Source organism: Ochotona princeps, chromosome 13 (assembly GCF_030435755.1).
Source record: "Ochotona princeps isolate mOchPri1 chromosome 13, mOchPri1.hap1, whole genome shotgun sequence".
NCBI classification, from domain to species: Eukaryota; Metazoa; Chordata; class Mammalia; order Lagomorpha; family Ochotonidae; genus Ochotona; species Ochotona princeps.
Genome location: NC_080844.1, coordinates 63,644,369 through 63,672,281, shown reverse-complemented (window position 1 = coordinate 63,672,281; position 27,913 = coordinate 63,644,369). Strand labels below are relative to the sequence as shown.

General features: G+C 50.3%; 1 protein-coding gene and 1 non-coding gene across 2 annotated transcripts in view; both read left to right on the top strand.

Moving 5' to 3' along the window:
• CPXM2 (carboxypeptidase X, M14 family member 2) overlaps positions 1-27,913 on the top strand; it is a 95,868-nt gene that overhangs the window by 47,530 nt on the left and 20,425 nt on the right. The window contains exons 5-8 of the mRNA XM_058671211.1: positions 13,762-13,846; positions 14,762-14,912; positions 23,050-23,138; positions 27,069-27,192. Coding sequence (XP_058527194.1) covers positions 13,762-13,846; positions 14,762-14,912; positions 23,050-23,138; positions 27,069-27,192 — 449 coding nt within the window. The remainder of the gene's footprint in view (positions 1-13,761; positions 13,847-14,761; positions 14,913-23,049; positions 23,139-27,068; positions 27,193-27,913) is intronic.
• Positions 24,475-24,576, top strand: LOC118759465 (U6 spliceosomal RNA). The gene has a single exon (XR_004996200.2). It is a non-coding gene; the product is annotated as a U6 spliceosomal RNA (small nuclear RNA).

The window sequence follows — 27,913 nt, the reverse complement described above, 5'->3', positions numbered from 1 at the left end:
TTTTCCTGGTTACTTTTTTTGGCATTATTATTTGCATATGAATCTCATCTTTTTTTCTGGTTTAAAATCAATGCAAACTAACCCATATCCAGTTACTTCCTGTGTTCTTCACATAACACCTTGTCCTGAAATGCATTCCCAACCGACGCAGAACTGAATTGGCCACCTTTCTTCATGCATATGCATTCTATATATTTTTTCATGCTAATGCTATCACCATTGCAATTCAATAGTTAATACTTAATTTGAAATCCATGCGAGGTTTTTTCTTTTCATAATGTTGTGGACTTTTGAAGACTCATTTTTTACATGAATTTTAAAGGTTATTTACTTGAAAGGCAGATTTATATAGAGTGGAAGAGACAGAGAGGGATCTTCCATCTGCTGCTTCACTTGCCAAATGGCCACAATGGCCAGACCTGAGCCAGTCTGAAGCCAGGAACCAGTAGGTTCCTCTGGGTCTTGTACATGGGTACAGGGACCCAAGGACTTGGGCCATCCTCTGCTGCTTCCCCAAGCACATCAGCAGATAGCTGATCGGAAGTGGAGCAGCTAAAATTTAAACCAACATCCATAGGGGGTGCTGATGCTGTTGGCAATGACTTTGGCTGCTATGCTACAGCATCAGGGTCCCTCTTCCTCCAAAATAAACAACTTTATTTCCACTTTTTGTTAAGTTATGTATTTTTTTTAATTTGAGAAGCAGAGAAAAAATAATGAAGCAAGCTAATTCACTCCCCAAACTCCCACATTGGCCAGCGGGGGAGCCTCAAAGGGAGCTGGGCACTCAGTCCAGGCTTCCCACATGGGTGGCAGGGACCCAATCACTTGAGCCATCACCGCTGCCTCCCAGGGCCTACATTGGCAGAAAGGCAGAGTCAGGAGCCAGGTACCAAGCTCAGGGCATCCGCTACAGGACGTGGGCATCAAACATTAGGCCAGCTGCCTGCCCCTCCACGGGCTTTTTGATGTATCTTTGTAGAATTAAGTTTGCAATCTCTGCCCTTCCCACATTACTATCAACTGCACCTATTTCTGAATCTTTCTTTTTTTAAGATGTATTTATTTTTATTGGAAAGGCAGATATACAGAGAGGAGGAGAGACAGAGAGGAAGATCTTTCGTCCAATGATTCACTCCCCAGGTAGCTGAGCCAGTCCGAAGCCAGGAGCCCAGTTCCTGGAGCAACGAGCCAGGAGCCTCTTCCGGATCTCCCACACAGATGTAGGGTCCATGGCTTTGGGCTGTCCTCAACTGCTTTCCCGGGCCACAAGCAGGGAGCTGGATGGGAATTGGGGCTACTGGGGTTAGAACCTGTGCCCATATGGGATCCCGGCACGTGCAAGGTAAGCACTTTAGCTGCTAGGCTACTGTGCTGGGCCTTGAATCCTTCTTCTTCTTTTTTAAAAATAAATATATTTGAAATACAGAGTTATGGAAGACAGAGAAACAGATTTTTTTTTAATAGAGACACAATAGGTACATAAAGAGTTCTTGTATCCATTGGTTCACTTCCTAATGGACTGCAATGGCCAGGACTGGGCCACGTTGACGCCAGGAGCCAGGAGTGCCATCCAAGTCTTTGGTGTGGGTTGCAGGGCCACATCAGCAGGAAGTTGGAGTGGAAGCAGAGCAGCCAGGACTCGAGCAGCTGCTCCACACATGATGCACAAGCAGCACAGCCTTGGCCCCAAGTCTTCCTTTTCTTTAGGGGAAGCAGGATGTTGAAGTTCTCTGGTGTCTCCCGGTGCTAGCACTGTGACCTGTCAGTTCGTACCAACTGGGCCTCCCTTCTAGGAGCACTGCTCTGATGTCCTGTAGAGGAGTGTTGGCTCAATTATTTTGAGAAATACCAGGAAATTTTCATTGCAGTGAATGGACTTGGAGGGCACTCATTGATGTGCCAGGTGGAAAAGAATTGCCGACTACGTTTTTCACGGTAATGCCCGTATGTGGCTGAGCGCGGGAGCTACTTTACCTTGGTGGTGGTTTTCCTTTTGTTGACAGAAGAGGGGGTTTTGTTGGACAAGGTGACAGCACCAGACTGGACTCTCCAATCTGGTTCAGGAGAGAAGGGATCTGGAGAGAGGACAAGAGTGAAGTGAGAACCAGAGTGGGTTTCCAGAAGTAGACAGCGGCCCTCTCACCAGGCAGTCATGCCCAGTCCCCAGGGATGGTGGTAGTGTCACCCTGCAAGGCAGGAAGGAATTTTGCCAGTGTGATTACACTAAGGCTCTTGTGACGGGTTGGATAGTTCAGGTGGGCCAAAGCAAGATGCAAACCCTGGGCCTGCTTGGCATGTGTGCATGTGTGTGTGGAGGCTGGCAGGCTGGGCTTCTCTGAGCAGAGGCCCAGAGTCATGGGTATCCTGGAAAGCTGTGCATCCTGCTTAGAATGCACACACCCCATCCTAGTCCATTGCTAATTTCTCTTCTGGCCATGACTAAGCTTGACAGAGGCTGGGATGGTGTCCGCAGTGTGGACACAGTATCCTGGATGCCCACTTCGGTGCCTGTGTGTCCATGACCTCACTGAACAGTCACAACTGGCAGGAGCTGTCACAGAGTACTGGTGCTGAGCTGTCCTGAGACTCTGCTTAGTTTGACCAGAGAACATGGTGCATGGCTCTGGGAGAGATTTGGGGAGCAGGTTAGCGGATTCTTTGGCTGTTCCCAGATATCCCTATCACAGTAGTCTCCGTGTCCCTAAATCACAGGCGCCCCTCAAGCTTCATTGGGGACTTGGCCGCTGCCCATCAGGGCACTGAGTCACGTGTCTCTCAGCAGGCCCAGGTGTCCAAGTGAGGCTAGTACGGCTTTTCACCATCCCAGCCTCTGTCAAGCTTAGGCTTTTCACCCTACCCTGCCTTTGCCCTGCTGTTCCTTGCCTGCTTCCAAGTGCATCAGCATGGGCTGGAGACAATCTCCCCTTGTGATGAACATGCTGGCAGAGCTCTAAGCTGTAGCTGGCCTGTTTCAATACCCTGCCCTTAGCTGTGTTGTTCTGGGCTGTTGGGACCAGTGGCCTGGACCAGGAATACAGCAATAAGTGGTTTTGTACTTTGCTCTTGCCAAGCTGAAGTTTGCAGCTCCCCAGGGTGGGCCTGTTCCTCTGCCTAACTCTTACTGAGCAAGTTCCACGTCTGAGGACAACAGTGCCTTCACTGCCGGGTCCTCAGCAGGGCTCCCTAGGCTGTCTGGAATGCTGCCGGATACATCAGGTGTACAGGGAGGAGGGGTGGGCTCCAGCGTCCCTGTCAGGGTTTGACCCGTGGGGAATATGTCTAAGGGTCTCTGAGCTTCCCTCTCATGGGCGTCTGCACCTCCAGCAGCGCCGTGACGGAGAATGGGGCTGGATCCTTGCCCAAGGTTACAGTTTGAGCTGAAGCTACCTGTCTTGGTCTCACATCTCAGCTCCCAGGGAAAACATGTATGGTCCCGGTTGTGGTCAGGAGTCAGGGTAAGCCGGTCAGTTGGAGCCGTGTCATCTCAGCGCTGCAATTGGGCTCATTTCTGTGGGGTGCCTGACCTCTAGTCGGGCCTCCCTGCCAAGGTGTTGGATGGGGCCAGGTAGGGTAGAACTGCAAAAAGCACTGCCTACTCCGGGGGGCAGGCAGTCAATGGAAGGGTCTGCGTGGAAAGGTAACTCACAAAGCATGGGACTTAGCCCACGACACGGGATTCTCATGTAGATACAGTGAAAAGAAGGTTCTGTCTGCCTAGATGAGACCACTTTTTTTTGCTCTTCTTCAATTATTTAAGATTCCACCTCTTTTTATGGAAGCTAACTGATGTTACACAACAGTCACCAGAAAAATTTATGAAGATCTAGATTTTATATGCAGCTGATGCATTTGATGTTCCGTTTCTCAAGCTGTGATGACTCTTGGTGGTGATTCATCAGCCCCCGTGTTGCATGGCAGCACTTGGCTCTTCTCCATCATGGGCCACTGGGATATTTATAAGATGCTCGTGGGCCCTACAAAATCATCAGCTTAAACATTTGCCTGCTGTGGATATATTGAACTTCAAGTCCCACTTGAGGTTAACTTGGCAGGACCAGACCAAATAATGTTTACAGGCCTCACATGGCCCAGGGGCAGGACATTCCCTGCTCCTGTGAGAGGGAGGCTGCGCGAGGCTGAGAAGTGCTGGCTGTAAGTTTAAGGCAGGAGCATTTTGAGTAAAAGCAACAATTATTGGTTTTGGTTGTGATTAAATGTCAGTGACTGATCTGGGGACACCCCAATCCTGTATTAAGATCCTCAGGGGATGAGGAGGAGGCAGAGCAGGAATAGCCATGGCCTGGCCATTTTCACAACCCTGGTCTGTGTGATGAACTCGGCTCGTTCTTCTCAGATGGAGTAAGATCATGGAAGTGGGGGTTGGAGGGTTTTGTTAAGCAGATGTGTCTCTGGAGTCACCACTAGAGAATGGGGGATACGTGCTCTTTGAGGGAAAGAAAAAACATACAGAAGAAATTAGAAACATACATATGACTGTAAGAGTTGAATGTAGCATCTTTATATGCATTTATTTCACGATGGAGAACTGTGGCATTCTCCCCTGGTCCAACGTGCAGGTAAGCTGTTGATGTTCCTCGCAATGAGATAGGTGATGGGTTTGAAACGACGAGTGGGTCCGACGCATGAGCTGTGCAGTCAGTCCAGCACTTGTGAGCGCACACGTCCTGATGGACTGGAACAGTGCTATGCTGTTGCCATTGGCAGCCTTGTCTTCTGTTACCTCCCCAGACGGAGCCGTACTCCTCTGGGCAGTGTGACGATTTCTTTGCCTTTAAAAAACAGTCTTGTCAAATACGTGTCACACATGAAAAACTACTTTTTTATATAAATGATTTTGTACCATATGTAGCTTTAAAAATTCTCATTATTTGAGAAACAGGAAGAGAGCAAGCTCTTACCTACTGGTTCACTCCCCCCAGCTACCCACAGTGGCTATGGCATGGCCAGACCCAAATCAGGCATCAGGACTGTGGTCCAGTCTTCCATGATGACAGCAACCTGATCGTGTGAGCTGTCACTGCCTCTCATGCTCTGCAGCGGCAGACGTTAGAGCCCAGAGCCGAGCCTAGATCCTCCCGTGTGGGTGCTGGGGGTCTTCACTGCTAGGCTCAGTGCCAGCTCCTGTAGCCCTGGGGATCTGTCTCCTGAACATTAGGCTTCCAAGGATGCTGTGCGCTGTTGCCCGTTCTTGTAGCTCCTCCAACTGAACTGCTGCTTGACCTTGGAAGATGCCGGGCCTGGCAGCGTGGCCTAGTGGCTAAGGTCCTCGCCTTGAACGTGCCAGGATCCCATATGGTCGCTGGTTCTAATCCCGGCAGCTCTACTTCCTCTCTATCTCTCCTTCTGTTTGTATATCTGACTTTGTAATAAAAATAAAATAAATCTAAAAAAAAAAAACCTTGGAAGATGCCATCGTTTGTGCATACTTTTCCGATGGAGATTTCACTGTTAACTCTCAAGAATAATGCTGTGCTCAGCCTTCTCGTGTCTTCTGGGGCATGCGTGCAAGGGAAGCCCCAGGACCTGCCTGCAGGTGCAGACTGGCAGGGCTGGCAGGGATGTGAATGGTGAGTTGAACAGGATGATGGCACTGGTTCTGCAGCATGGGTGGCCGGGCCCTCCTCCTCCCAGCAGCCGTGTCCTGGCTTCCTGATGCTCCACTTATTCACTGGCTACTGCCGTTCTCAGTTCCAGGGCAAAGGGCCGAAGGCCTCACTTTGACCGTGACCCTTTGGGAAGAGTGCATTTCCTTAAGCAACACCGGCTAAGGCCTCTTTGCTGGAGTTTCCCTGGCATTCATGTTGTCGTTACTGTGAAACCTTCTGTCATGCTTCTCAATGTTTTACATCGTGTGTTTTTAATTGTTAACTTATAAAACTTTAACAGCATCTGCTTCACACACATCCTTTGTCATCTAAATGCAATCCTTTGTCAAAATAGATACGAACCACTTCCCTTATGGCTTTCTTTATGACATCTTTGAAAAGCCAAAGTTTTAAATTGTAGTATACCTCCGTGGTCTTACCTTGAAAAGATAGATTGGTTGTGGCCTATGTGTAAAAATGCCCATGACACTCATGGCTTTTGGAGTTATTCTTGTAAATGTTCTTGAATTCTCTTCAAAGTTCACTTCTCACATTTAAACAGTTTAAACCATTCTGACATGGGCTTAGGGGAAAGGTGTGAGAGCTGTGGTCCACTCTGAGCTTTTTTCCACCTGGGTATCCAGTGGACAGGAGCTCCGTTAACATGTTTCTGACTTACATGCAAGCCATCTCCTCATTCCTCTCCAGTTTCTGTGTGGGCCTGGAGCTCTCAGCTCCATTCCATGTTTCAGTGCCTTGATGACTAATGCTGTATGGTACGCCTCCATATCCTAATGGGCCTGAGTGTGGATGGGGTGAAGCAGGCAGTGCTCCCCGAGCCAGGCAGGATCCTGGGCTGGAGAAGTAGAGGTGATGGCTCTGTGGAATAGTTTGTTACAGCAACTTACATCCCAGCTAGCAAACTGGGGCTGCAGGTTCTCCAGGCACAGCTGCTGGTGTGTGTATTGGCGTTCATTTGTATATGTTGAAGTTATCTCATCTTGCTGAGCTCTGATTCATTCTGGTAATTTTATAGTCTTTTCTGACTGTTTAAAAAAGTGTTTATGTATTTGAAAGGTGAAATTAGAGAAAGAGAGAATGAGAAAAAGGGAGAGACAGAGATCTTCCATCTGCTGTATCTCTTCCCAAAAGGCCACAATGTCTAAGACTGGGGCAGGCCAAAGCCAGGAGCCCCAAAATCCACCCGTGTCCCGCATGTGAGTACAGGGCCAAAAACACTTGGGCCATCTCTCTGGCGTGTCTTTCCTGCATGTTTCTCTGAAAGAGCTGGCGTTCCTCACACTCTCTCGATAAGCAGGTATGAACACTTCAGAGTGTCAACAAGCAAAGCACCTTGAGCACCCCTCAGTCCCATGGCCAAGCCTCCTGCTCTGGCCCACATTCTATTTTGGCTGGGCCGCTTCCATCTCTGAGCAGCGTTGATGGTGCTTTGTCTCACCTCCCAATCCAGTTCTTCAGAAGTGCCTTGGCATCGTGATCCCACCAGTTGAAAATTCCCACAAAGATCCCAGTTTTCCCGTACAGCTGCTCTGGGAGCAGCAGTTTTGGCACCCACAGAGCAGGATGTTGGCTCCACTTTAATACATCGGTCAGAGTTGTGCAGCATGAATGAGCCGAGATGTCTATGGAGAGCTCATCGAGTTGGCTGTTGTTTCTGTCTTTTGTTGCCTGTTTTTTTCAGTTCAGGGGAGGATGAAGTTTTTCCTTGCAGGTTGATATGGATGGTCTGCCAGTGTGGTCTTCACTTTCAACTTTTTTTAAAAAGAGTTTTCCGGCTAGTGGTTATTCGACAAGTGTTTAAAGTGCTGCTTGGGATATCAGTAGCCTATAGTGGAGTGCCTGGCTTGAATCCTAGCTTTTCCATTTCTGACGCCAGCTTCCTGCAAATGAATATTGTGAGAGGTAGCAGTGATTGTTCCAAGCCAGACTGGAGTTAAGTTTCAGGCTCCAGCCTTCAGCTTAATCATGCCTCAGCTACTGTAGCCCTTTTGGGGTTAAACCAGTGGATGGATAGATATTTGTCTCTTTCTCTTTCTGAGATTAAAGAGAACTTCTTTCATCTGAAGAGAAATATCTCCCAAAATTTTGTGGTTGAGTACAACCAGCAGCTGTTAAAGGAAGCCAAGATACAGTGGAAAAAAGCAGAATAAGGCAGTCCAAACACCAGAAGGCATACCTTCCTAGGAAGTGGTTTTAGAGAAGCTGGAAAACTATTTTCAGCATTTTCTGCACATGACCGTGACATGGGGTTGAAACAGCCGTCTTACAATCTAGATAAGGAGTATGAAGATGACATCAGTTGGGTGTGCTGTTAGACCTTTGAGCCAAGTGTGGGAAATGAAGATCTTTTAGACCTTTGGTCTAGATAAGGAAAAATGGGGTCCTTTGAGATCTCCTGCAGCATCAGTTAGAATGCTGAAATAACAGGGTTGAGCAGTGAATGTCTACTGAGGTCATTGTCAACCAGCTGAGTGCCAGCAGCAACAAGCATCCAGACACTCTGGTCACGTGAAAAAAAAATCGTCTTTGATTAAAAGCAGAACAAATGAAAAGAGAAGGAATATCCTGCAGGCGACAACTTTGCCAGTGGTGAAAGAAGGAAGCCTTTTGTTCAGTGGCAGGATGCGATGAGGACACCTGCTTGACCATTCCTTTCAGCTCTGGGCTGGAGATCCTGACAAGTACCATAAGGAAAGAAAACACAAATTGCAAAACAGGAGAGCTGTCATTCTTCTTGGATGATACAAACACCCAGAGCATCTACAAACTGTTAGAATTAATTGAAGAATTAGCAAGATAGCCTGATCATATTTCTGTATCTACCAACAGCAAACAAGGAAAAAAAAAGGACAGAAAGCTCATCAAAATGTCAAAGAGATGAATGAAAGTTGACCCAATAATGGGCTATGCCATGGTTATGCTTAGATATTTTAATATTGTCAAGATGTCAGTTCCTCAAATTAATCTGAATATTTAGTGCCATTCCAGTTAAAATACAGATGACTTCTTTCTTTTTTAAAAAGATCTATTTTATTTTTCTTTGGAAAGTCAGATATACAGAGAGGAGGAGAGACAGAGAGGAAGATCTTCCATGTATTGATTCACTCCCCGAACAGCCGTTAACAGCTGGAGCTGAGCCGATCTGAAGCCAGGAGCCTGGAGTCTCTTCCAGGTCTCCCACAGGGTATAGGGTCCCAAGGTTTTGGGCCATCCTCAACTGCTTTCCCAGGCCACAAGCAGGGAGCTGGATGGGAAAGTGGGGCTGCCAGGATTAGAACTGGTGCCCATATAGGATCCCAGTGTGTTCAAGGTGAGGACTTCAGCCACTAGGCCATCACGCCGGGCCCCATAGAGATCTTTAGTGTCTTCAACCAGGTAAACATTTATTGAAAAGAACACAGGTATTGAAAACCATAAAGAAAAAAAAGTTATTTGGACTACATTATTACACTATTTCCATCAAATAGGAAAAGGGAGAAAAGGATATACTGGAGAAGATATGAAGATCTTTGTAATGTGTTTCTTTACTGATGAGTTCTTCTCCACATGGCTGTTCTCCCTCCCCTCCCCAGGCAAGGCAGTCTGGGGTTTCTGTGGAAGTCATTGGGCATACCCTCATGTCCACATCGGGCCCCTTCTGACTTCTTTCTCTGTGTGTCCTACTCTTAAAACATATTTAAAAGAGACCCATTTTTCTCTAGTTAGTGTACAAAAAGCTGCCTTAACTTTGTTGGATTCTTACTATCTTCAGTTCTTTTGGGATTGACTCAATGGCTTCTATTATTGCTTACAAAATTACATTGAACTTGATGGAAGTTACATTGAGAAATAACGCTTCTATTTTTTAAACTGTGTTTTTCACAACTTTTTAAAAAGTTCCCTTGTTTGTCTATCTTGTGGCCCTGAAATTCCACACTGAACAGAAATTTATATAAATCCACTGAAGGACACTTACAGGAATAGCTGCGGAAGCTCTGCCCATGGTGTTTCCAGCTGCAAACTACGGAATACAGACACAGGCAGCATGCTGAATTCTCAGAGGGGAGTGTGAGGAAGCCGTGGGATGGCAAGCTCCTGGATGCTGGGCCATCGTGGGATGGCTCACCACAAAGCTGAGAGTCCCATGAGCAAAGCCGCCAAGTTGCGGCAAGGGAAGTCCCGTGGGTCACTCCCGTTAGGACAGGAAGTCAAGGTGGTGGGAAGGAGAGGCAAACCCGTTTGGAGAGGACTGGAGGGCATACCAAGACAGGCCCTGGCCAGCAGGTGTTCTGATAGGATGGACTTCTGGGAGGTGGAGCGGGCTTTGCTCTAGGTCCTCAGGGATGGTGGGCTGTGCCTGTGGAGGAAGTGTCACCTCCGTCACACAGCCTGCACATCCTCCCACCTGTAGCGACTTGCACCTGCTGTCTTGGGAGCGGTGGCTTCCTCCCTGTTCTCCCCCATGACATGGTCTCTTGCTCCTCTGTCTACAAGACACGTCAGTTGTGATGGGGAACAGACACTCTTGGATACTTCCAAAGAGGAACTTAAAGTTACAAAATGGAATAAACTATCAAAGAAACATATAAGGAAAGGAGTCTGCTAGATGGGAGGGTTACGATGTGAATTTTGATAAGGTCTGGTGTTCAGGGTAATTTGGAATTAGACAGGAGTGGGACTGGCAGAATGCAGGCAATGAAAAGCCATGAGGCAAGAGAGATGATTCAGGATCAGGAGGGAAAGAAAGGACAGAGAACATAGACCCGACATGGCTTTTGTACAAACACTATAGTAAGAGTGTGCCTAATATAAGAATACTTAGTATCCCAATGAGGGTGATGGGATCATGTTTCATTAGACAAAGCAAATCGGCCACAGCACAGACTCAGCAGCCAGACAATCCTTTGAAGGGACTTCAGCAATCCTGGGCAGAGAACATGGGCTGGCCTGGGATTCATGGGCATAGAGAGAAGTGGATACATTCTAGAAAGATGTAGGAGGGACATCTGGTGGAACATGATGGACTGAATACAGGGGAGGAAGGACAGGTGAGGGCCAGGGTGCCGGGGGGGTTGCCCTCCCTGGTGGATGGAAGGAACGGGGTAGTAGGTTTGGGGAGGGTTGCATAGGAGAGGGAACTGGAGAGGAGGTTCAGAAGGTCAAGGGGTCGGAGAGGCCAGACAAGAGGCCCAAGAGGTCAGGAGAGCCAGTCTGTTTGGAGTGTGAGCTGCCAGAAGGCAAGGGGAGTTTGTGTTCAGTTTGAGGAATTGCCACATCACCTGACACCTTGATGTTGTTCTTTGTCTCCTTTTCTTGAAGTCAGTCAGTGCAACGTGTTTCTTTTCCGCCTCATACTGTCTGCTGCTTTCCACTGATGGCTTCGCTCCCCCTGGGAGCTCTCCCTGCGTGGGCTCTGCTTCTATCCTAGCCGTGCCAGGCTGCTGGAGCATGGCTGCCAGCTGGACGTGGCACACAGCAGCGGGAGCTGCACTGCCAGCCCCTGGGAAGGCATCTGAAGGTCTGGAACAGGTTGCTATCAGGGGAACGGGTGATTTTCTGGTCAAAGGACATGCACTGTCACCAAGGTGCATCCCAGAAAGCAGGCTGCTGCATCTCTGTGTGCACTGGCTGGGGCTCTGTGTGCACTGGCTGGCGCTCCGTGTGCACTGGCTGGCACTCCGTGTGCACTGGCTGGGGTTCCGTAAGCACTGGCTGGGGCTCCGTGTGCACTGGCTGGCGCTCCATGTGCACTGGCTGGCGCTCCATGTGCACTGGCTGGGGTTCCATGTGCACTAGCTTGGGGCTCCGTGTGCACTGGCTGGGGTTCCGTGTGCACTGGCTGGGGTTCCGTGTGCACTGGCTTGGGGCTCCGTGTGCACTGGCTGGGGTTCCGTGTGCACTGGCTGGGGTTCCGTGTGTGCTGGCTGGGGTTCCGTGTGCACTGGCTGGGGTTCCATGTGCACTGGCTGGGGTTCCGTGTGTGCTGGCTGGGGTTCCGTGTGCACTGGCTGGGGTTCCATGTGCACTGGCTGGGATTCCGTGTGTGCTGGCTGGGGTTCCGTGTGCACTGGCTGGGGTTCCGTGTGCACTGGGATGGGGTTCCGTGTGCACTGGCTGGGGTTCCGTGTGTGCTGGCTGGGGCTCCATGTGTGCTGGCTGGGGCTCCGTGTGCGCTAGCTGGGGCTCCGTGTGCACTGGCTGGGGCTCTGTGTGCTCTGGCTGGGGCTCCTTGTGCACTGGCTGGGGCTCCTTGTGCACTGGGCTGGGCTGAACTTCTCACAGGGGAAGGTGTGTTTTGAGATTCTGGGTTCTGGCAGACACTCGGTGCTGAGCGGGGAAGGGAGGAAGTGTGAGATGAGGGTGGCTTCCGAACATGCATAAAAGTACCTAAGAATAATCTGTGACAAGTCAGTGAGACAGACCTGGCTGAACAGAAGCGGCTGTCCTCTCTAAGTAAACTTTGCTCGACAGCCTAGACTTGGGATGGGAATTCAGAGCCTTTTTGGGATGGGGCTGGCTTCACAAGGCCAGACAGCTTTCATGGGAGGAAACGGATTCCAGATACTTCACTTGGCAGAATCTCCCCCAAAGACTAGCACACTAGCTGAGGCTTCATTCCAACATTATAAAAATTAAAAGGCGGGTGGGGGTAGCTGTGCAGGAAGATTCTTTTAGCTTTTTCATAGTTTATATTATGAAGCACTAAGGCTAAGGCAGGGAGTAAAAAGGGATTTTCCATGGGAAGTTTACTTTTATTGACCAAGCCCATCAGCGTGGCCTCCACACTGAAGTCACTTTGGGCTGCCTCTGTGCTGGGTTCTGCTCCATGGGACATGGTGACAAGGAGCTGGCTTTGGGGCCAGCCATCTCTGCATTCTTGCTGGTGTGGGAATTGTCTGCGTGGCTGTGATAGCCAAGGAGAAAGCCAGCGCCTTCTGTAGATTCCTGTTAGTGTTTCTGAGGCCATTGGGATCTAGTTTTTTTATATCCCCAAATTAGTTCCCCAGATGAAACTTCAAGACCAGTCAGTAACTTCTGCTCAGATTGTTTTGACTCAAGGGACCCCATTAAGCATCTACCGTGCACAAGTTAGCCTTTCGGTACCGACAGATAATGTGCCCGTTCGTCGGTCTTCAGGTGTGTGAGCAATGCTCAGTGCTCCCAGGGCTAGGGATTCCCCGAGGCCTCGCACCATGAAGTGCTCAATCAATCCTTTCCGCCGGGCACTTTTATGAGTCTCATTTTATGGGTGAGTAAACTGTGGCAGAGATGAGTCATTTGTCTGGCCAAGGTCACACAGCTGTGTCACGGAGCTGTTTGACCTCATGTCATCTGTCTCTGACACCTGCTCTTCTTACTTCCATGCATCTTTTAAAGTGTGTGATCCCAGCAACAATGCCATGGTAGAACAGGCTAAGCCTCTGCTTGTGACACCAGCATCCCATAGGGGTGCCAGTTCATGTCCTAGCTGCTCTATTTCTGATCCAGCTTCCTGCTAAGGGTCTGGAAAAAGTATCAGAGTATGGTTCAAGTCTTTGGGCCCCTGCATCCATGTGGGAGACCTGGAAGAAGCTCCTGACTCCCAGCTTTGAGTCAGCTTGGCTCTGGCTGTTGTGGCTGTTTGGGGAGTGAACCAATGGTGGAGGATCTCTGTATCTTTCTGTAACTCTGCCTTTGAAATGAAAATAAAGTAAATTTTTAAAAAATGAAGTGCATTGTCGCTGCCCAGCGGCAACACTAAAATGACGATGAACACTCTCGAGGGTCTGGATAAACAGGAACCGCCACCGCAACCGGAACACACAACGGATGAACACACGAACACACAAACGAACCAACGGAGGAACAAACAAAGGAACCAACTGAAAAACCTTTATTGCCGAAAGCGGGCTGCTTATATAGAGTTCTCCACCAATCACTTCTCCCCATGGGTCCGCTTGGCGCTACCTGATAGGCCAGTAGCAATGGCATAATTGCAGCAAGGGCATCAGCCTATCCCTGTGACTTCCTGTTTGCCTACTGGTGGGACCAACCCGCCTCCTGGCCCTTGGCCAGCCCCCATCTTGTGACTGCCTATCATACATGTGGGGTCAGCTCTGCCGCATCGTTCCCCACAGTGCATGATCCCAGTGAGGCTTTTTTTTCCTTGTAGGAGTGACTGGGTGACCTCCTACAAGGTCATGGTGAGCAATGACAGCCACACCTGGGTTACTGTCAAGAATGGATCTGGAGACATGGTGAGTCCCTGCTTCACTCCAGCCATGTCCTTGGGGCCTGGCTGGGTATGACTGCACAGAGAGTCCATGTGGGCCCTGTACCTAGGAGACTTCCCAAATATCTTGAGAGTCTGTGGATGGTGCTGCCTTTTCCATGCCTGAAGCTCAGCACCAAGTGACCTTGGCTCCCATCTGAGGGCTGCTGGATACATCCTGTGCACCTGCAGAAGTGAGCTTGAGGGTGATGCATGGCCCACAGGGTGTGCTGTGCCCACTGGACACAGCAGCAGCTCAGTGCTGAGGACCCTAACTTTCCTTAGGGGCCTGGGCCCTTTTAGCTCCATGAGTGGTTCCAGTGTCATCAGCTCTGACCATGTGACTCTCTTCCTCAAATTCGCAGGCATGCATTCCTAGCATGGTATGTGGCACCTTACCCAATCTTACTGCAGCACCTTTTCCAACCTTCTTGTTTCTCTCAGTGCTCCTGCACATGGCTGCCTTTTGGAAAGAGTGAGCCTGCCCTGCTCCATCCCCACCTGTCTCCATCCTCTGCTGTTCCTGCTCTTTTGAAGCCCCTCCATCCCAAATCTAAGCTGTTTCCTTTCAGGGGCAGGTTGAGCAACACCTTCTCCCAGGCTGGATGGGTGGATGGCTGTGCCTGGTCCTCTCCTTCTGATATCCCACAGCATCATGGCCCTCGCTCTGCCAAGATCCTGGTGGTCTCCTACACTAGCTAAGCGCTGTTCCCCTGCCCTGCAAATGGGGCTCCCTGAGGGCAGGATACGGGCTCCACTCCTTTCTCCTTTCCCGTTGGTAAACAACATGTGCCAGGGGATCCGTGGCAAGAACTTGTTGAAGGAGTGACTGATGGACTCGTCTGTCCCTTAATTCCCAAGCACTGCAAGATTTTCTTTCTTCCCATTTGAGCATAAATAGATATTTGAAGGCAACAGTGAAAAGGAGATCCCAGTTCTCAACATGCTGCCCGTGCCCATGGTGGCCCGCTACATCCGGGTGAACCCACAGTCGTGGTTTGACAATGGGAGCATCTGCATGAGAATGGAGATCCTTGGCTGCCCGCTGCCAGGTAAGTTTACTCCTTGTATGCCCTCCAAGGTGAGGATGCTGGCAGGAAACAGATGCCTAGTCAAGGTGACTAACAGTAAGCCAAGCAATCTTAGTTTTCTCCTGTAAAAATCAATCAACCTGTTTGTCTCTCCTCTGTCTATCAGTATAGGAGTATATGTATCCATGTATTTATTGTCTGCTTCTCCATCCATCATCCATCCATCCACCTATCGATCTGCCCATCCATCCACCTATCCATCCCTTTGTCCATCCATCCATCCATCCATCCATCCACCCATCTATCGGTATGTCTGCTGCAGACTATTTCAGAAACCTAGATGAGCCAAAAGGAAAATAAATAGAAATCCTTCCTAATCTACTTAGCAGCACTGTGAACATTTGGGGTTTTTAAGTCCCTTGCTAAGTATAGCTTGGTTTATTGTGATTTCAAGACGATTGTCTGTTTCAAGGTTGAACACTCACTCAACACTACCATTGAGTGGTGAGCAAGGAAAATTATATTAAGACTTTTTGAAACACATGTAATTGTCCTTGACAGATCTTACTCTGCTAGGCAGTGGAGGTGTGGTAGGCAATGGTGAGGGTTTGCTTTTTAAACTTGACTGTACTCTTTTTTTTTTTTTAAAGATTTTATTATTATTGGAAAGCCGGATATACAGAGAGGAGGAGAGACAGAGAGGAAGATCTTCCATCTGATGATTCACTCCCCAAGTGAACCACAACGGGCCGGTGCACGCCGATCCGAAGCCGGGAACCTGGAACCTCCTCCAGGTCTCCCACATGGGTGCAGGGTCCCAAAGCCTTGGGCCGTCCTCGACTGCTTTCCCAGGCCACAAGCAGAGAGCTAGATGGGAAGTGGAGCTGCCGGGATTAGAACCGGCACCCATATGGGATCCCGGGGCTTTCAAGGCGAGGACTTTAGCCACTAGGCCACGCCGCCGGGCCCGACTACTCTTTTTCAAAATAGCTTTACCTGAGAGCCTCTGTCTTGAGGTAAATGTTTGTTCCTTCTGGTTGCAGGCCCCTTGCCCTGTTTGACACAGTGGTGTCTAGGTACGGCTGCAAGGTAGCAAGCAGAAAGGGCCGCTTGTGATCTGAGCTAGCTTCTGCTCTGAATGGACTGTTCTGGCCTGGTGTGTGACAGGTTATGCATTTGTGGCCTAGGGGTCTCTCTGTGCTGACCATATGCTCCCAGGGAAGGTGACAGGTCCTGCCGAGAACCCACCAGGAGCCCCTTGCCAGGGCCACAGCTGTTTCTACATTTGTATCTCCCCATAGTCAGGCCATGGGACATGAGTCCTGGGTACCTGTGGGTCTCCCAGTCCCTCCCAGCTCTGCCTGGGGTAGCACTGCCAGCTCTTACGAATATCTGTAGTCACTCCAACATCATGAGTTTATTTCACTGTATCTTCTTAGTATAGTGAGCTGCCATTTGCTGACTCCTATAATGTCTGTGGTCGTGCTTTGCCAGCCACAGGTGTTTAGAACAGAAAACCTGCACTGGTAAGACAGATCTAACAACCTACCTAGCTGCCCTCACACCCAACAGGCTTCTATTTCATCTGTGCCTCATTTTGGGAGATGGCAGAACGTCTTGCCTGGCACTAGAGCTATTCAAGATCCTCATTCTAGTCCACAGGCACAATCCCACATTCAAGATCAGCTGGGTGTGGGTGGGTGAACCGCCGTACCAATGCGCTGATTCCAGCCCCACCCTCGCAGTGCACAGCCTTTATTTTAAGTGTGCATATTCACACCTTTTTTCTGAGGTTAGCTTTTGGCTGAGGGCTTGCTGGGGTGGAGGATGGGCGTGTCATCAGAGCTGACTCGAGAGCATTGAAGCACCACTACAGGGCCTGCCTACGGGCAGGTTGCTTGGGGCTCTGGGGCTCTCCAGACCCAGGGATCACACAGGTGTCAGCAGGTGTCTTCAGGGAGACAGTCATGGGCTCTGCTCTCTTCTCCCTGGGCTGGCTCAGCACGCACCTCACTCTGCTCGCTTTCAAGAGCAGGGGGTCTTTGTTTCTGTTTTCCCTCTGTTGTTAGTGAATGTCAGGAAGGGCCAGCGAGCGTCTCAGACAATGAGTGTTCTCTCTGTGGAGTTCTCCCTGGCATGCATTTTCAGAGCGGTCCCAAGGGCAATTGAAATGTCCCAGAGGTGGAGTTGCATCCTGAACCCTGGGACTTAGCATGCTGGTTGCCACATCCTACCTAACGTGCTGGCTGCTGCCCAGGTGCAGGCTGTGTCTCGCTAGAGACAATATCACAAGATTGTGCTGTTCTCTGTGTTTGTTGAGGTAACAAAGCAACAGGCTGGCCCACTACAGATTAAACAACAACAAAAAAACCAGACAACCTCTGGATGGGTGTGAGTCACAGCTGTGATTCCTAGAAGCAGAGTTGATTTTAAGCTGCATAATTAGGTTGACACACAAAGGGAGCAGTTCTTCTTGGTGTCCCTTGGGCTGGCTAGATGTGGTGACCAGCATGCTCATTTCCCTGGGATCAGAGAGCTTCTCCAGGACACGACAGCTTTAGTTAAAACCAGCCTGTGGTTAGCCCCCATGTCACGGACTCTGCACTGCCAGAGTCCAGCTCCAGCCGAGTTTGGAGCTTGAGGAGGATGTGTGGAGTCGGCGATATGAAAAAACATGGACTGTCACTTGGAGCCCTCTTGTAACAGCTCAAGAAGAAGCCATCCTTTTTATTTACTCAGACACATTGCAAGCCCCTGCACAATCATTTGATTGTTCTGTTTTTACTTCCTAAGTGGGTGTGCACAGATGTTTGATTATTTTATTTTTTGCTTCATGTTCAACCAGGTGCTCTTAAAGATAATTCTGTAAGTTACCACAATCATTTCCTTCAAAGCAAGCCATTATTCATTCTTCAGTAGTGGCCACTGGGTGACAGCCAGGACTCCAAGGCCAAGGCACATGCGAGTCCCTGCTAATCAGTAATACATGCCTACTACATTTCTATTTCCACAACTTGCCCATCATTTAATGGGAGAAATATGTTACAACGGAAAAAACGTAAAAATCCAAGACAAAAGTTTCAAATATTAAATCCCCCCATAATTACAGGCTCTATAACCCCATAAACAATAAAACAATAATCAAAAGCATATCTCTGTGATATTAATAAAATCACTCTATAATTCCTCTAGTTAAAACAATAATAAGAGTGGCTAAAACAGCTACATTTTCTATGCTGTAAAGAGTTGTAAGGACAGGCTAACCTTTTAGGGTCACAGTAGCTATATTTTTTGTCATAGCAGGTTCAGTTCATACTCCCATCACTTTCATTAGTTTGTAAGATTCTTATCAAGCCATTTCCCAGAAGGCATGCTACATGTCTGGGTAATGGGTAGACACACAATAACGTGTCCAGAAACGGCATGGACTTAATTGTACTCCTTTGTGCAGTTAAAGGCCCACTCACCAGGACATTATCAATAACAGTAACTCCCAAGCTCACATCAGTTACAAAAGTTATCTCCCAGGACCAAACAACAATGCCTCAATAGATTACAGAATTTTTAGTGGGGTGCTTGAGTGTCCATTCAAAAAGGGGGTGAGACTGCATCAAGGTAGTCAGAGAGATATCCGCCGGGCCCTGCCAAACAGCTGGAAGCTCCCCCGGGCCCTGCCAAACAGGGGAGCTGTTCTCTTCACACCTTCGTGTCATCCACACCTACTGCATGGACCCCAGCACTGCACTTATTTCTAAGGGCCGGGGGTCAGGAGTATCCTAGGAGACATTAGTGTGTGCAGAGGATGGCCTGGCCCATGACAGCCAAGGACATCAACGTGAGGGCAGTAAAGGATGGGGTGTTTAGGCAGCAGCAGAAATGGCGCTGTCCTTAGAAGCTGTAGGATTTTCATGCTCTGAAGTGGAGCAGCCTTTGTGGTCAGCACTGGAGACCATCAGCAGACAGAGTTCAGCTTGAGCAACCACTTCTAGTCCTTGGATTTGCAAACAGCAGGGCCAACTGCTTTGTGAGGGAGTGAGTCCTTCAACTTCAGAGGGTCCCCCAAAATTTCATCAAGTGCTCCCAAAAGCTCATGAAGGGGAGGACTATGAAGTTGATTTGGGTGCAAACATGTGAAATCCATGTCTAGTTTTTTTTTTTCTCCTTTTGGAAGCATATGCATTCACCATGAACTTTTAAAATAGCTTTGTGTTCTCGGATCTCAGAATATTTAGCACCAAAATAAGTGATCTTTTCATTCTGTAAGCTTTGTGCTGTCCACTTGTGCTTGGAAATAGATTGTAGAAAGCCGATAGAAGGCAGCCCGGGTGACTATGATTCTTGAGAGGAGTTGGGAATCATGAGTGAGAGTGACCAGGGGCTGCTTGTTGTCTACAAGGTGGCTGGGATGGCAGGTCCCTGAGGCTGGACATGTCCTGGGAAGTGAAAGGAGCGAGGCTGCAGGTATCACTGCAGAGGAGAGGTAGGGGCGAGGCTGCAGGTGTCACAGCAGAGGGGAGGTAGGGGCGAGGCTGCAGGTGTCACAGCAGAGGGGAGGTAGCACTGTGCAGCTTTGTAGCACCTCCCTGGAGCTGTCACAGTAGAGAACCACACCCTGTGTGGCTCAGAATGAGCTCACACCTGGTAGTTCAGGAGGTGTAAAGCCTGAAGTCACCTTGCCAGTGGGGTGGGCAGCATCCAAGGCTGGGAGGGCAGTGTACCTGTTTCCAGTCTCTCTCCCAGCTTCTACCGATGCGCTGTCCACCTTGGAGTTCCCTTTGGCTCAAAACAGCCACCCTTGTTTCCACAGGGCCTTCTCCCTGGGTCTTTGTATTTGAATTTCCTTTGGACGGGGTTCGGCCCCCAATGCCCTCGTTTTAACTTGGTGGCCCCAATGAAAGCCGTCCCTCCACAGGAGGCCTAGTGTTGAAGTAGCAGGGTGAACGCTGCAGTGTATCGCTTTGGCAGAGAGGAGGATGTGAAGGGCTGAACCTGCTGGCAATGTGTGGCCAGTAGAGCAGTTTGGACAACAGATGCTTGAGTGGCTTACTAAAGGGCAGAGGGTGGGGAAGGTCACATGGGGTCCCACCCTGGGGGTTATGGGCTGTCATCACGGTGGCATCCCAGAGCCACCTTCTGGCCTCCAGGCTATGGGACCTGCAACACTGAGTAGACCAAAGAAGCCAGGCAAAGGTTTGCTACAGGTCAGTGTGTGTGAGGAGCAGGCCTCCAAAACAGACTCAGTCAGGATTTCTGCTGCTAATGTCAGAAGTTCCCCAACCAACCCTAGGGAGAAAGAAAAGCTGGATTGGGGTTTCCTTAGGTGGAAATTCTGGGGGCAGGCCTGATTTTAGCTTGAGGTACGAGTGGGGATAATAGCTCAGAGCCTTCTAGATGGAAACAGGACTCCTTCTTTTGCCACTGACACTCCAAATTCACATCCTCCCATCCCACAGATGTGAGGCAGAAGGCACCTGCTGGGCCATACTCCATCCTGAGATCACCGAGCCAATGGCCAGGGCCTGAGGAAGTGTGTTGTGATGGATGACTGTCACAAGCTCACACCTGTGCATGCTGGCCAAGGCATGTCCGTCAAGTACCTGGACCAATTCCTCGTGGAGGAAAAGGACTTCTTTAGTCCACGCAGCCAATGCACTCAGTCCTCATTGCCTGAGTGATGGGCCTCTCCTAGGGCCTCCTTAACACTTTGTCTAAGTACAATAAATGGGATGTAAGGCAATATTTGTTCAAAATATGGGGAGGCTGAATGTTGTTTAAAAAAAAAGGAAGAGAAAGAAAAAAACAAAAACCCATGACTTGGAGACAGTTCTGAGACTTTCAACCATCTCCGTTGGCAAACTGAGCTTCATGAACAAAAAAAAAGCCTTGCTAGACACAAAGCCCTTTTGTACACATGAATCTGAGGGCTTCTCCAATCCTTAACAGAACCTTCTAGGCCTGTGTTCAAACACAAAAGGGGCTTTCAGGACACTTGGAAAGAGGCCCATGAGGCTAGGGCCTCTGAGCCGCTGTTGGAGCACCCGGGCAAGTGAGTGTCCATGAATGTGACAACTGCACTTGACCTTTGCTTTGAAACCTGCAGGCGTGGGTACAGAAGGAGGGCAGCATGCCCGGGGTGTGGTCAGCTTGTGTTCCCAGAAGAAAGTTCTGGAGAAATGACCCAGAGGTGCTTGGCGGGGCCTCGGTGCTTCTGGCTGTCTTGCTGGGACAAGAGCCTAGTTTGCCTTCCTGTGGCATTCCCTTTCCCGCGATGATGAGCAGTACTGGAAAACCTCTGGTGACTCCTAAAGAGTCTGACTTTTTTGACTTGTTGCTAGTGACTACCATGATCATAAAGACCCCATCTTGAAGGGACCCTGCTCAGTCAGCTGTGCCAGTTGTGCCCAGATCTGTGAGGTCACAGGCGCATGGCTGGCTCAGCTGACAGGTACACCATCCTTCCCATTTGAGCTATCAAGCTGGGTTCGGCTGGAATTTTTAGGATCCTGCTAAAATGTGGCTTCTCAAGCGGTAGGTCCGGCTGGGGCCTGACAAGCTGCCAACATACCTCTTGCTTGCTTGCCTGCTGCTGTCCCATCTTTCACCATGGCCTTGGAGCACAGGGTTCAGCAGTGGCTGCCTGGTCCTTGCCTAGCCCACAGGGCATCTTCCTAATTAAGTGCTGTTGTCTGTGCCCCTTGGAGGCAGCCCTCCACAACAGGGGACTGGGATGCTGCAGGTGGCTGAATGTGGTGACCTCTGCCCCTTGGAGATAGCCCTGCGTGGCCTGGAGCTGGGATGCTGGTGGTGGCTGAGTGTGGTGGCCTCTGCCCCTTGGAGATAGCCCTGCGTGGCCTGGAGCTGGGATGCTGGTGGTGGCTGAGTGTGGTGGCCTCTGCCCCTTGGAGATAGCCCTGCGTGGCCTGGAGCTGGGATGCTGGTGGTGGTGGCTGAGTGTGGTGGCCTCTGCCCCTTGGAGATAGCCCTGCGTGGCCTGGAGCTGGGATGCTGGTGGTGGCTGGGCGTGGTGGCCTCTGCCCCTTGGAGATAGCCCTGCGTGGCCTGGAGCTGGGATGCTGGTGGTGGCTGGGCATGGTGGCCTCTGCCCCTTGGAGATAGCCCTGCGTGGCCTGGAGCTGGGATGCTGGTGGAGGCTGGGCCTGGTGGCCTCCTCTGCTCTTTGTTCTCAGAACAGGAGGAGCTGGGTCACAAAGGTTCCACCCTGCTCTCTGCTTCCTTGCTCGCTTCTCCTTTCTTCTGTATGTTCCTTATTTCTGTGATTGTTGGAGTACTCAGGCTTGTAGGAATGAAAGGAGGTATGGAAACAGAAATGTAGTCCCCGAGCCCAGCTGCCAGGGTCACCCCAGCTACCACATTCCATGATAACCACTGGGAGCTGCAGCTTCCCCTGCTTCCCCGTCTGGGGTCCTTTACCCTATACCATTCCAAGTCCCCAGCAGAAGGTCTGCCTCTGTAGCTGCTTTGGGAACTCTCGGAGGTGCTAGACTTCAATCATAGAGCCCAGGCTATCCCTACCACTGTGGGCATCCCAAGCTGGTTCCTTGTGGTCAAATGGCCACGCAGCAGCAGCTGGACAGAATGTTTGTCACCTTATACCTGGAAGGGGCTCTTACTCCTGCCACCTCTTCCCTGCCCTCCAATCAAGATCAGGCAGAGTAGCAGAGAGATGCTGTGTGCTGCTCAGCCTGGACCAGCCATCGTAGAACCGGAGATCTCCTAGATCTTCTAGAACTTGCCTTCTTCTAGAAGTGAACAGCTTTCCCAGAAGCACAGGGCTTCTGTTGGGAGAGACAGCAGAAGGTGGGTACCAGGCGAGAGGCTGTGTCCCTGCATCCCCAAAGGCCCATGAACCTGCATGTAATGTTACTTTTCATACATTTATTAGCACCAACAGTTTGCCATCTGATACCAACCAGAAACCAACAAGAGAGGCAGCATTCGCTTCCCTGTTTATGGGTGTGAAGCAAGGGCGAGGATGGCTCAGGTGTCTTACCCAAGGGCATGCAACAGCTGTGTAGGACATCAGGGATGTGGGCCCAGGAATTCTGGCATGTGGGTATGGGCCCTGGCTCAAGCCCTGACAGAGAAGCTGCAGCACTGGGGTTTGGGGAGTGAATGTAAACCCATCTCTTTTGACTAGATCCCAATAACTATTACCACCGGCGGAATGAGATGACCACCACGGATGACCTGGACTTCAAGCACCACAGCTACAAGGAAATGCGCCAGGTAAGACTGGAAGTGGGGGGATGTTGCTTCGAGCCTGCACTGGAAGTTACCGAAGGAGCAATGTGTCATGTGGCCATTAGACCTTATTTTTTAAGAAAGTAGGATGGTGTGTTAGAAGCCTGAGTGAACGTGTGGCTTCACAAAGACACATGGAATATTTGCAGTCTAGAGGCTGGGGATGCCTTATCAGAGTCCAGTGATCAGAGGAGGCTCCCTCGCCAGCAGAGTGGCATTGATTTGGTGCAGGTGTTGCTAGGAAGTTAGGGACTGTCATCCTTCCTGTGCAGATGGGAAACTGGGTCACTAGGCACTGTGTAACCCGGTCCCTTATTATTCAGATTCTCTCTCTCTTGATAGCACATTAAAATCATCAGGGGGAGTTTGAAACCATCCCTGCACTTGACCCCACCTCTGAATAACTAAAACAGAATCCTTAGGGAGAAGGATTAGGGAATGTGGAGTGGGGAGGGAGTTTTTAAAAAGCCTTCCTCTTTGTGTTTCCTCAACTAGATCTCAGAACTTCTGGATAATTGTGATGAATGAATAGTTCTTAATATCATGTGGTTCTCAATCTAGTTAGAAAAGAAAAGGCAACTGGAAGAAATCATCCCCAGGGTTCATCGAAGCAGCTTTGAACCCTTGGCAGCATTTGCCAAGTGGGTGCAGAAGGGAGAAGGGACTGCATGGTTTTAGGACAATCTGAAATGGGAGTCCCTGTGCCAAGTGCATTCCCTCTAAAACCCTGTTCCGTTTTCACCCCCAGCAGGTGCTAGCCAATACAGAACAAGCAGAGGTGTGCTCACCTCCACTCATGCAGGACCAGGACTCGCCGAGGGCAGTTAGCATGTGTAAGGCTCAGATGGGTAGGGTGTGCTTACAGGCGTCAGGGATGGAGCTTATGAGTTTGCAGCAGTGTAGGCTGCACCCAGCCCCATGGGATGAGTGAGCTCTGTTTCTCTCAATGTCATTGAACTTGAGACACTCACATGCAGCTTCTAGGCACCTGTCTGTCAGTGCAGACTTGAGGTGGGGTCTGCTGAGGAAATCTCCCTGTCTCGCTCTTCAGAGATGGAGCCAATGCATTCAGACTGTGACGCATACACACTGCTCTGCCTTCACAGGGAATTTCAATGCCTGTGCTCACCGCACCACTGTCTAGGCCCCAGCGTGTTAGCTTTGCTTGCTTCACATCTCATATCTTCTAGAACCCAGAAATGAGACAGATATCAACTCACTGGGTGCAATGAATGTCAAGAGCAATAAATCTAAATATGCTGAATATGAGCTGCACAGAGGGAGTCTGGGGAGCTGACATCTTTAAATAATTGTCCCACGAGTGCTCACTTTGGCAGCACATATACTAAAATTGGAACGATACACAGAAGATTAGCATGGCTCCTGCACAAGGATGACATGCAAATAATTGTCCCACGTGGAAGAATCGGTGTTCTAAGGAGAGTGAGAGCTAGTGCAGTGTGTCTCAGGTCATTTGAGCCACTCGAGTGATCCCCACCACTTGGCAGACGGCAGAGCCATCTGTGCCGCCGGCTCCCTGTGAGGCTCCCTGTGAGGCCCCATAGGCCAGGAGCCCTCAGCCGGAAACTGCCCCAAGCAGCAACATTTGTCAAGACTGGACAGTGTTCAAGCCAGAACTGATTGGCCACTTGGCCTGCTGGCTTCTGGGGATGAGGCAGAGGACAGCATGTTTCAGCAGTTGGCCCACATGCCATTTTCTAGGCTATCGTATGAATCTTTCCACCCAGGGCAAACTAGATAGCTTATCCTATTGTTAAGAGGCATTTATGAGAAACCAAAACTGAGAAGTAGCAGCAGGAACCTGGAAGAGCAAATGGAAAGCTATTTTGCTGTGTAAGAGGATGGTGATGAGATCACATGTGGCTCTTGTGTGCCATGAATGTCTTGGCAACCCAGACGTGGGTGTAGCACCTTGCAGGTGGAAGAGAGCTGCTGGTGGGGCGGGGCAGGGCGGGAGGGGGAGAGGGGGGGGATTGGGGCTGGGAGGGAGAGGGAGAAGTTATTCCTGCACTGAGCAGATGGGGAGCGGCCAGCGCCTGTGGCCTGAGTTTGTAGTTACTTAGTTATTATCTGCCATTCACTGTGTTGCCCATTTGGACTGGTGAGGGCAGAGACCCCGGTGTTCCATCAGAAATCTGTTCTGTGCACCATCCCATCTGTGTGGTTGGAGTCTGCATAGCTGTGACACAGGTGAGTTCTCACAGAGGGAGCCGCTTTCTCTCCCAGGAACGCTCCCTGTGAGCCCCCGACCAAGGCTGAACCTGTCACCAGTGGCAGCTGTGGCCACTGTGTGTGATGACAGCATTCCACACCAGAGTGCTGCCCTGCATCCAATCCAGCTGCTTGCGAATGCACCTGGGAAAGCAGTGGTGGATGCTCCAAGGGTTTGGAAGATTTGTGTGAAATTCCAGGATCCTGGCTTTGGTCATTTGGGGAGTGAACCAGCAGGTGGGAAGACCTTCTTCTCTCCTTCACTGTTACTCGACCTTTAAATAAACTTTCAAAAAGAAAAAAAAGACAGCTAACAGGTTCTCGAGACAGCGGCATTTCTAGGCAGCAGGTGTCACTTGTCCTCGGCCTCCGGCCTCTGAGAACCATTACAGTTCTGTTGCCTCCACTGGTACTTGTCTTCTTGTTGCAGCCCTCGCTGCCAATCCCATTGGCTGGCAGTGAGCGCAAACTGTAGCAAGCAGCATGAACAGTTCATGTTCTTGCTGACACCTTATCTCCCCAGTTTAGAACCACAACTCCCTCTTTGGTGGCCACACCACACTCTGCTCACTCAGCATCTGTGAATGGGGTCCCCACCTGTCTCAATCCTTTCTCCACTGGAAGCTTCGGGAAGCACAGCAACCCTCTGACAGGGGAGTGTTCATTCCTGACTGCATCACAGAATACTTACTTGGACCGAAATGCAGCGATAAGAGTGAGGTGTGGTCTGTCCCCTTGAGCATCTGCAAGCTGGTGGGGGCACATGAAAACGATGGGAAGTCACAGTGGAAAGGGAACCTCCCCGGCTGAAGGAAGTGATGCCCATGGCCAGGGAGGACAGTGGCTTTGCCTGCTCAGGCTGGGATAACAAACACCAGAAGCCGAGAGGTTAGGAATCTCAGGGGTGTGCTGTTCGTGTATTGGCGGCCAGGAAGGCCAAGGCCAAGGTCCTGGCAGGTTCTGTGTGGTGAGGCCTCTTCTGTAGTTTCCAGCTGACACTTTCTTGTCTGCACAGAATGGAAGGGTCAGATGGGCTATCTTGAGCTGGCTCCCTCCCTCTCTCCACTCCTTGCTCCCAGCCTCCTTTCTTTATACAGTGAGAGATGACAAAGATCTTTCACCTGCTAGTTCACTGCTCAAATGCTCACAGTAGTTGGGGCTGGAGTCAGGAGAAAGCACTGGAGATCAGAACTTTATCTAGATCTCTCATGGGCAGCAGGGACTCAGTACCAGCTCACTCCCAGGGTGCGCGTTAGCAGGAAGCTGAGAAGGGACAGTGCCAGAACCTGAATCCAGGCAGTTAGATTGGGAAGGTGGGCATCCTAAATGCAACATCAAATACCTGCCTCTGTTATAAGGGCACTGATTCCTTTGAAGAACTCCACCTTCACGGCCCAGTCATTGCCTGTAAGTCCTGCCTCTTGCTCCTATGCATTTGGAATCGGTGTCAACTGACCTTGGACCTGATGCCCACAGGCAAGGGGCCTGGTGAGACAGAGGTGGCCCAAAGCTTCTTCCCAGTGGGTGCTGGAAAGGAGAGTAGTGTTATCCTGGAGGGGGGGCAGGGACTCAAGGAAAGGGGAGAGCATGTGGGGAGTGATGAAGGTGAGGGTCAAGGTGACTGCCTTCTTGGGCCCCCTTGCCCATGTGTTACCTAGAACCCTGGCCTCACTTTGTTTCCAGCTGATGAAGGTTGTAAACGAGATGTGCCCCAACATCACCAGAATTTACAACATTGGCAAGAGCCACCAGGGCCTGAAGCTGTATGCCGTAGAACTCTCGGATAACCCTGGGGAGCACGAAGTTGGTGAGTGCACCCCTCCAACCTTGGCTCTGGGTTGCTTTCTCCAGCAGCGATGTAACCAGTCCACCAGGAGGACACTGACCAAGCCAGTGTGACCAGTCCACTGGGCGACCGCACTCGGACCCTGCACACTTCGGTCCTTCATCCCCTCATCTTGTGGGGGGTATGGGGTTGCTCAAGCTGGGACTCTCCCTTTCTCCAAGTGGATAGAGTTCCATTCTGTGTTCTCCACCCTTGAGAACCAGAGGAGGTGCCAAGACAGCACGCAATCCTTTGCTCTTCCAGGTCATTAGTGGCACACATTGGAGGGAGGGGGTACACCTTTTTAAAAAATAAAATCTCCTGCCCTATTTTCCTGGGTTGCAGCACTGCTTGTGCAGTTGCTCCCCCAGCTTGTGCCCCTGCAGCTGGAGGGGCTCCTGCAGCCTGCGGAGAGCAGAGTTGGTTCTCCTAGCCCTGGAAGCATGAAGACCGACCCAAGTGCCAGCGGACTCGGTGTCTGCCCAGGCAAGCGGAGACTCCTTCCTTCTGCCCTGTGAGGACTCAGCTCATGTGGACAAAGGGGCCAGTTGGTTCTCTCCAGCTAGTTATGCCAGCCACAGAGGCCCCTCCCTCACGACGACATCATCCCACCTCTTCAAACTGTCTCAGGTTCCCACGTTTGATCATGAACTCCAAACATTTCATTTTGTTCTTTTAACTTGGCTTTCCAAGGCAGAGAGAC